This window comes from Petaurus breviceps, unplaced genomic scaffold (genome assembly GCF_028583685.1).
Source record: "Petaurus breviceps papuanus isolate PSGF00001 unplaced genomic scaffold, PetGlider_PUasm1.0 189, whole genome shotgun sequence".
NCBI lineage: Eukaryota > Metazoa > Chordata > Mammalia > Diprotodontia > Petauridae > Petaurus > Petaurus breviceps.
In genome coordinates this window covers 1,707,603-1,717,525 of record NW_027185809.1, presented here as the reverse complement: position 1 = coordinate 1,717,525, position 9,923 = coordinate 1,707,603, and the positions used below count along the sequence as shown (strand labels likewise).

The 9,923-nt window shown below is 41.3% G+C and overlaps 1 protein-coding gene across 5 annotated transcripts in view; it reads left to right on the top strand.

The window, feature by feature from the left end:
- Positions 1-9,923, top strand: part of SMOC1 (SPARC related modular calcium binding 1) — a 226,191-nt gene that overhangs the window by 205,098 nt on the left and 11,170 nt on the right. For all 5 annotated transcript variants that reach the window (XM_069091792.1, XM_069091790.1, XM_069091789.1 and 2 more), the window contains one exon: positions 1,994-2,099. In XM_069091792.1, the coding sequence (XP_068947893.1) occupies positions 1,994-2,099 (106 nt within the window). The remainder of the gene's footprint in view (positions 1-1,993; positions 2,100-9,923) is intronic.

Sequence of the window (9,923 nt, the reverse complement as noted above, 5' to 3'; positions counted from 1 at the left end):
CACACACACACACACACACACACACACACACACACACACAGAGTGTACTTCAATCCCTTATCCCTTACCCCTGCCCCAAATAGAACTATCTCATATAACAAAGAACTACAGTTAAGTGAAAAAGACACATTGCCATATCTGACAGTGTATATTTCATTCCACACCACTAGTCTACCAGCTCCCTTTTGAGGAGGCATGTTTCACTATACTGAACTCACCACTGGTGACTGCACTGATCAAAATTCTGTTATCTTTCAATGTCATTTTCCTTTATGTTATTGTGATAAGCATATAAATTTTTCTTCTGTTTCATCAGTAAAATGCTGAATCAGTTCTTACAAATATTCCCAAGTTTTCCAAATTTTTTATATTTATCACTTCTTATGGCAAAATAATATATTCTATCACATTCATTTATGACAGTTTGCTCCTCATTCCTCAATCAATGGGCACTCACTTTCGTTGCAGCTCTTTGCAACTACAGAATGTACTGCTATAAATATTTTTGTTTATAGAACTCCTTTCCCTTTATCTTTAACCTCCTTGGAGTATGTGCCTAGTAATGATTTCACTGAGCTAGGGAATAATATACATCTTAATGATTTTTAAAAATAATTCCAAATTGTTTTCTAGAATAATCAGACTAATTCACAAGTTGGCCGATAATGCATTAATGTCCCTGTCTTGTCATAGTCTTCCTCAACATTTATTATTTTCATCATTTGTTGTCTTTGCCAGACTGATAAGAGAAGTCTCAGTGTTGTTTAATTTGCATTTCTCTTATTAGCAGTAAGTTGGAACATTCTTTCATATGCTTATCAATAGTTGCATTTATACTTAGCATTTCCAAGGGAAGGATGTAGGAATCACCCTGTGCTCCTGGCAACTGAGGGGAAAACAAAGCTTGCATTGCTAATTTTTCTGGAACTCCAGAGTTTTAGGGTCCCAGCTTAGCTTACTCACCCATGGAGGCCAGAAGAACATTGTGATGGCATAGAATCATTTAAACGTAGGAAAAATCCTAGAAGCAAAGTTGTCTGGTCAAGGGATTGCAGGGAGAGATATGATATGATATGATATATGATAATATGATAGGCATAGTATATCTGGAGATTGTTCCATTCTCTTCTTCCCTGGTCAGACCTCAGCTAAAGGATGTGTTTATTTCTGGGTGCCACATTTCACAAAGAATATTACAAAACTGAATTCTATCTAAGGGGGAGATAATAAGCTGGTGAGGGGCCATGAAATCATGTCAAAGATCAGTTGCAGGAATGTTTAATTAATTATATTTAATTTAATTAATTTAAATAAATTTAATTAAATTAATCAGTTGCAGAAATGTTGAAATCACTTTACTCATTATTGTTGTAGTTCAATTGTGCATGACTCTTTGTGACCCCTTTTGGGGTTTTCCTGGCAAAGACACTGGAGTGGCTGGTCATTTCCTTCTCCAACTCGCTTTACAGATGAGGAAACTGAGGCAAACTCAGTTTGTGACTAGCTCAGGATCACACAGCTAGTAAATGTCTAAAGATAGATTAGAACTCAGGAAGATAAGTCTTCCTGACAAAAGATAAGAGTGGGTACTCTTATCCACTGCACCACCTAGCTACCCAAGGGAACCCTTACAGGCACATGATCACTGTCTTCAAATATCTGAAGGGAAGACATTTTGTTCCCAGTAGGCAAGAACCAAGACTAACAGGTATGAGCAGGTTTTGTTTCAATATAAGGAAGACCTCCCAAATAGTCAGCTTTCCAGAAATGAAATGCCCTGTCTCTACAGAAAGACTCCTGGTAATTAGAGACATTGGCTACATCCAGTTGTTAGGAATATTATAGCAGGGCCTCCTTCATAGGATCGAAGGCTGGACCAGATGACTCCTAAGGTTCCTCTAATGGAAAGATTCTTCCATTCTAGTTGGGAGAGGCAGTATCATTGTGTAGCTGATATCTAGCATCTGTTTTCCCTTCTCATTCCCTCTTGTAGGCTGTCCAGAAGGGAAGAAAATGGAATTTATCACCAGCTTGCTAGATGCCCTCACCACAGACATGGTTCAGGCCATTAATTCAGCAGCACCCACTGGAGGCGGGAGGTGAGTATGACTTTTTCGACTCAAGGAACCTGGGGAGAGTATAAAAGAGAACTGGGGAGGAAAGGGCTTAGGGATAGAGTAAATCTTTTTTTCCCTTCTTCTTTATATGGCTACCTCCATTTGAAAATTTTCCTTTTTCTCTCTCCTCTTGGCTTATCAGAATGTGTTCTTTGTAGCTTTGTAGTATTCTGTTTATAAGCCAAATATCAACTTATTCTTTGGTAAAATATAGTATAGAATGAGAATAATTGGATTAGGGTATAGGGAGTGCTAAATGGAAGGGAAGGGGCATGGTAGAAAGGATGTAATTGGTGAGATACCAGGCAGAACAGGGTATGGGGTAGACTTTTAAGTATATCTGTAAGTAGATGTCCTGCACATTGGTATGGCTTTTCACATCAGAAACAGCAAGGGAGCAGTCAGTGAATCAGGACTCTGGACCTCTGGGTCTGATACTTTTCATAATCAAACCCAAAGTTGCTGCCCCTTTGACATGGTATCTGAAACTGTCTTTGCACAGGAATATGGAGCTCATGCCCTTCAAGCTCTGGTCTATAGACCTCTTAGGTGGGTCAGTTCAAGCAAAAGGCTCTGCCCTCCACATATAGCTGGATCTCCAGATTGCACAGTTCATAGCATGCCAGTTCATGAGATGTGTCCCTTGGGACCAGGCACTAGAAATCTTCTCTGCCTTCACAATGATCATGAGAAAATCCCTTCCTGTCAGCCCACTGCTGTGCAAGAATTTTTCTCTTCATGAGAAATGAGTGATCCTAAGTTCAAGTGAGTTTATCATTGAGTCATCTATGTTATTTAAATTTGGGGAGTGGGTCAGAATCCTAGACCCAGACAACAGCAGTTGAGTCCTGCAGAGGCGTACAGAACTCCAAGTCCCTGGAGCGAAGATCTCATTTGATTTTACTGGGGCTATTAAAAAGAACAAAGCAATTTTCAGACTTCCAACCCCAGTAGCTTATATAGGGAGGTTTTCATTTTGGCCTTGCTTAACTGTGTAACATGGCTCAGAAACACATTCTCCTTAGCTTAAGAGGATACGATATGGGGGCTTGGGACCTAATTACTAATGACTAAAATCCTGGGGGGTTTTGCCTTCTTTGAATTCCCTTGGAACTGCCCCCATTTTGAGTCTCAAGTATATCAGGTTGCCTTGGCTCTGTAGAGGTGGTGAGAAAGATAAAAAATCAAAGGGCACTAGGCCAGAGCTGGGGGAACCTGTAACCTTGAGGCCACACATGACCCTGTAGGTCCTCAAGTGTGGCCCTTTGAATCCAAACTTGAGGACCTAGAGAACCACATGTGACCTCAAGGCCGCAGGTTCCCCACCCCTACATTAGGCAATCAGAATCTGTGGTAGCTACCTCAGAAGTCCCAGGATGGTAAATGGGAGACCAGGCAGAGGATATGTAATGCCCTGAACACAACGTTTCTACCCAACAGCTTAGGGAGAATGTTAAAGTCCATCAATTTTGATTTCTTAGTAAATCCATGATAATTCCTATGTTCCTTTTTTGAATACTAATAAGTCATTCACTGAAGCTGCTGGAGAATTGTTCTGAGAATTGATGTGGTTTGCAGACTCTACCTTTCCATCACTTTTTGGAAAATTGGGACCTTGTCTGTCTCTGGTACCTCTATCATTCTCCACGATTCCTCAGTGCTTATAAGTAGCAATTAGAGATCTCCTCTGTATGTGTCCAGTGTTCTCCCAGAACTCTGGGCTTAAGGACAAATTCATTTAGATTTGCTAGGTGCTTCTATTACTGCCTCATAGTCTTCTTAACCATATTTGTTTTACAATATGCAAATAATTTTCTTTGATAGGGAAGACAAAAGCTTTAGAATCTTAAGCATAGAATTTAAATTGGTCTGCCTTCCTTCTGTCTTCAGCTAATCTTGTACCATCTGCCTCAAGCTCTGTAATTCAATGGTTTCAGAGTTTTGGTCTGGTACCTAGAATTAGAAAAGAGGGCATGGCATGAGGTTGCGTTTGATTAAACTAAATACATATACATACATACGTATGTATATACATACGTATGTATGTATAATATATATTTAGAAATCTATATTAAACAGATAATAATAGATAGCCCTTACTTTGAGAAAAGCACTGTGCTGGATGATGTGGGAGTAAATAAAGGTAAGTAGGACATAGTTCCTGACCTTGGTTAGTTTAAGACCTAGTAGAGAGGTTTATGTAACTATAATATGTAAGAGCATTACAAAGGATTGGAAGGATTTGGAGACAGGACTGGTTGAGAATATCAGAAAAGGTTTCATGGAGTAGGGTGTGGTGGTTGGTACATGCCAGTAGTCCCTGCTGCTAGAGATGGTGAGGCTGGTGTATGACTTGGGCTTGGGAGCTCTCAGTAGGGCTAAAGCTGATCTGATGTCTACCCTAAGTCTGGCACCATAATGGTAAGGGCCAGAGTGGGGGCTGCAATTCTCTGTGAGGAGGGTCAAACCAGTCTAGGTAAGAAATGGGGCAGATGAAAACTTCCATGCCTATTACTACTGGAATCATGCTCTGAATTTTGACTATAATGTTTCTAAGAGTTTTCATTTGGGATGTTTTCAAGAGATGGTCAGTAGGGTTTTTTTTTTCCTGTTTTAACTTCGCCTTCTGCTTCTATGAGATTTGGGCAGTTTTCTTTTATGACTCCTTAAGGTTTGATATCTAGGCTCTTTTTTTTGTCATGGCTTTTCAGAAATCCTTCTTAAATCATCTCTCCTCAGTCTGTTTTTCAGGTCAGTTTTTTAAAAAATAATATTTCATTCTTTTTCCAACTATATGTAAAGACAATTTCTAACATTCATTTTTACAAAATTTTGAGTTCCAAGTTTTTCCCCCCTCCCCTGCCCTCTTCCTAAAACAGTAAGCAATTTGATATAGGTAATATGTGTACAATAATGTTAAACATTTGCATATTAGTCATAGTTGTGAAAGAAGAAACCAGGTAAAATGTTTTTATTGACTAAACAAAAATGCTTTAAATTTTAAAGAGATACTTTACATTTTCTTTTCTTTTTTTTAGTCTTTTGCCTTTGTTTTAATAGTTCTTGTTATTTCTTAGAGTCATTGGCTTCTATTTGGTCCATTCAAATTTTCAGAGTTTATTGCATAGGCGACATTTTGTACCTCTTGTGCAAAGCTATTTGCTTTCCATTTTTTACTTTCAGTAGCTCTCATTTCTTTTCCTATTTTTTCTTCTAGCACTCTCATTTCTCTTATAATTTTTTTAAACTCATCTTTTCTAGAATTTCTAGTTAAATCTGTGCCCAAGTTGAGTTTTTGGTTAAGGCTTTGCTTAGAGATGTTTTGAAGTACTTTTCTTCTGAATTTGTATCTTGAGCTTCCTTGTCACCACAATATTTTTTTATGTTGGGATTCTTATCTCATTTTTCCGACCTACTTCCTCACTTTAGATATTATGTTAAGGCCAGGCTCTGAACATTTCTGGAGGGAATGTCTGAACTGGTCTTGCTGCTGCTTTATTCGGATATTGAATGTTGTGTTATTCTAGGATCTCAGGGACAGCTAAGGCTGGAGACTTGAAAGCTGGAGCCCTGAAAGACCCTGAGCCGTCTGATTGCTGCCCTTCTTGGTCTAAACTCTACAAGCTCCTCACCTAGGTTGGGTGTTAAAAAAACATGCCTCTGAACTTGCCCCATTTGAAGATTCAGTATACCACTGTAGGACTTAGCTGCTAGCCTTCTGGTCTGGGATTCCTGTCCTGATTATTCCTCTGCTGGCTTCAACTGGGCTAAAATGTAGAAGTGAGACCCCATTCCACTGATAGGATCAGACCCCACAACTGCTACTTGCCTATTATGAATTTGCACCTTGTTCAGTACATAGGTTAGAGCCCGTGACCACTCTTCCCTATAATGTTCAACCCCTAGGTACAAGTCCCCTCCTTAGTCTGCCCTGAATTTATAATGCCCAACTAAATAATGAGCAGCAAAACTGCCTGTTGGTTCTTGTTCCTGCACCTTACAGAAGTTTAGGCCCCTCCATGCTGGTTCTAGGATCCCTTCTTTCCCTAGCACACAGCCCCTTTCTATACAGGGACATTCTGGGTATGGCACATTCCTGCAGTAGTACTCTATCCCCGGTGTCTGTAGATCTCTCTGTCTGTCTTCCTATGTTAACCTGGAGTAGAAAGAAGAGATTCACTTGGATTTTTTTTTAATTTCCTGATGATTATTTGGTTGGTGCATTTCCAAGATCTGTTTTGGAAGAATTGTGGGTGTGGGGGGCGGGGAGGTGTCTACTTCTTCCTGCTTCTCCACTGTCTTCAATTAAAGGTTTTCTAGAAGGGGAGAGACATGATTAATCTCATGAAAGTATTTTAAGATTTAGCATGGGATAGGCAAGAGACTGGATAATCACAGGAGCCTAGTACAGTAGTCTAAATGAAAAATAATGATCTGAACTGGGGCTGTGTCAGGGAATGAATGGGGGAGATATTGCCTAGGTAAGAGGATGGGGGGGGGACAAGGCTCACTGAAGATTTTCAACTTTTATAACTAGAAAAATAGTGATACCATTAAGAGAAAGAGGAAAGTCAGGTAGAGGAAGTAGTTTGAAAGGTCTCTGGAGTCTGTGATGATTTCAGCTTTGAATGTTGAATTTGTCAGCATGAAGCCAGTTAGGTCAAATTAGACCTGGCTTACATGTTTGGCTTAGACCAAGGGTGGGGACCCTGCGACCTCGAGGCCACAAGTGGCTGTCTAGGCCCTCAAATGTGGCCCTTTGAGTGAATCCAAACTTCACAGAACCCCCTCACACTTGAGGACTGGGAAAGGGAAGAGAACAATCATTTGTATAGCACCCACTATGTGCTAGGCACTCTTCTAAGTGCTTTATTAATACTATCTCATTGATCTTCATGATACCCTGGAAGGTAGGTGCTATTATCCCTATTTGACAGTTGAGGAAACTGAGGTTAAGTGACTTGCCCAAGGTCACACGTCTTAGTAAGTATCTGAGGCTGAATTTGAACTCAGGTGATCCTGACTCCACTGTGCCATGGGACTTCCTGTGCCATGTTGTAATGGATAGAGCACAGGGCCTAGACTTGGGAAGTCCTGGCGGCTAAACTCAACTTCAGGAAGTAGATGCCCTTTGGAGCAATATTACTTTAGGGGGTGGACTGTATGTGGTATTTTATCTAACCAGGAAAAAGATCGTGTAGTATTGTCAGCCTTGTCCCTTTTCACTGTGATCATACATCATGGTGGGTTGAGGGAAGGCATCGGTGACAGAGGGAATGTGGCTGATGTTTCTCAGGTGTTTGGTGCCACTGACCTCATAGTTAGCTGAATTAGATAAGTCTCTAGAAAGTTAGAAGGTTTGCGTGGCTTGGCTAAAACATCCAGACTGACCCTTTATACCTTCCTAAGAAGTATTCGGGGCAAAATAAATGGGCCTGAGATGTTGGCCAATGTGGGTTGCTTTGGGGTAAGGGTTCCTGGCATTCATGTTCCTCACCCCAACTAGAGTTTGCAAAGGCTACAGTAGCAATTAAAGATGGAAACTTAAGAAGAAAAGGGTAAGGTTTTGCCCTTGTAAGAATTCAAAGAAAGCCTCTGAGGAAGAGCCTTACTAGTTTTTGCAGACTCCCCACCATAAGTAGACAAGAACTCCCTGAAGGTCGATCAACCACAGACACAAAGAAAATTAGCACTTGACTATAATACAGTAAATTAAAACCTGTAATTTTATATCACATAGACCCTATCCAAATGGGTTTAGTCTTTTGGAATATCAGAAAGACCTCATGGTTTCTCCTATTAATTTGCTAAGTGGCACAGTAGATAAGAGTGCTGAGCTAGGAGTCTGGAAACCTGAGTTCAATGCAGCCTCGAACACTAATTGTGTGACCCTGAGCAAGTCACTTAGCCTCTGTCTGCCTCAATTTCCTCAACTGTAAAATGGAGATAATACTAGCACCTCTCTCACTGGATTGTTGTGAGGATCAAATGAGATATTTGTAACAGTACCTAGCGCACACAGTAGATGCTGAAGAAATATTTTTCTTCCTTACCTCCCCTGTGGTATAAGTGCCATAGAGGATGGTATAGTGACCTCCAGGACACTTCCATGGCTTTCAGAGAGGAATCTCTAACTTTTTAATAAAGAAAATCAATTTTATAACTTCTCAAAAGTCTCTTGGTTGCCAATTGGTATCAGTCATCACAACTATCAAGAGTAGAAGGAGATGGCTTCTTTTGTGGAGGAGCAGCTGCCAATCATATTTGCCTACTGGCAAGGAATCGCTGAGAGCCAGGGGGATTGGACAAGATCAAGGTTTGAAATCAATGAATCCCAGCTCTTAACAAACTGGAAAGCACTGATCTAAGAGCTCGTGGTAAGATAAAAAAGGACTCTCTAGTCTGTGGCAGCGTAGAGATTTCCCAGAATGTTCTGGTGATGTTTTCCTTGACTTTCCCTCTACTATGTTCCTTTGGGGAGTGGCCTGCACCAGCCTCAAGATCACAGACCTAGAGCTGGGAGGGACCACCAACCGAGGCCCAAATTAAGTGACTTTGGGGCAGCCAGGTTGGCTCAGCGAGTAAGAGCACCGGCTCCAGTGTTGGGATGACCTGGAGATCGAATCCCGGGCTCAGACACTCAGCACCACACCCAGAAATAACTGGCCGTGTAACCTTGAGCAAGTTACTTAACCCCGATTGCTTAAAAAAAAAAATTAATGCCAAATTAAGTGGCTTTTCAAGGTCACGGAGGTAGTGAGCATAGGAGGTGAGATTTTAGCCCAAGTCCTCTGACTCTTGAGTTCCCCCCCATCCCCCACTAACCAAGTCTTCCTAGAGTATTAGATCTCTTTGTGTGTTCCATTTGACGTGCCACAGCTAACTCCCATGATTTGACTTAACCACAATACTGACTGGCTTCAAACTTGATCAGATTTTGCATAAGCGGAGGTAAGTGGTTACCTCTCCTAGGATTTTAGGAGGCCCCCCAGCCAACAGTGAGGTTCAGCTGGTTTTCATCAAACAGTACCACTCTCTTCCCCTAAGATCCTATTCACTATTCCTATGACTTTTTTTTTAAGTGCCCCTCCCTGGCTGCCACTCCTGTTTTTGCATCGTTCCTCCCCCAGTGGAATATAAGGTCCCTGAGGGAAGGGACTGTCTTTGTTTTGTAGTTGTATCCCTAGTGTTGGCACATAATAAGCACTTAATAAGTTCCTTTTCATTCCTTCACTCAAATGACTTTTATGACTCTCCCTTATTTTGTGCTTAGAGGTATGACAGGGCAACTAGGTGGTGTAGTGGATAGAGGCTGGATCTGGAGTCAGGAAAACTCATCTTCCTGAGTTCAAATCCAGCCTCAGACCCTTACTAGCTGGGTGACCCTGGGCAAGTCATTTAACCCTGTTTTCCTCAGTTCTCTCATCTCTAAGATGAGCTGGGGAAGAAAATGGCAAACCACTCCAGTATCTTTACCAAGAAAACCCCAAATGGTGTCACCAAACGTTGGATGAGACTGAATAATGACCCAGCAGCAAGAGGGGTATGTCAATAACTCTCCCCAGATTCTGCCTTTCCCCAACCTTCTTGGGGCATTTTTATACTTCCATGCTGCTCTGGATTTCCTCCCTTCCCCTACCCCATGAAGTTCTTTCCTTCTGGCAGCACTGCAGCGCCAAGAGTCTTGGCAGAGAGGACACCTGCTTCTAATCTGTCTTCTCTCAGCAGTAACTTGTGCCTTATCACTCAGAAGTAATTTTCCTTATCCTAGGATTACATTCGCTCTTGGGGGCAGAAGGGGGACAG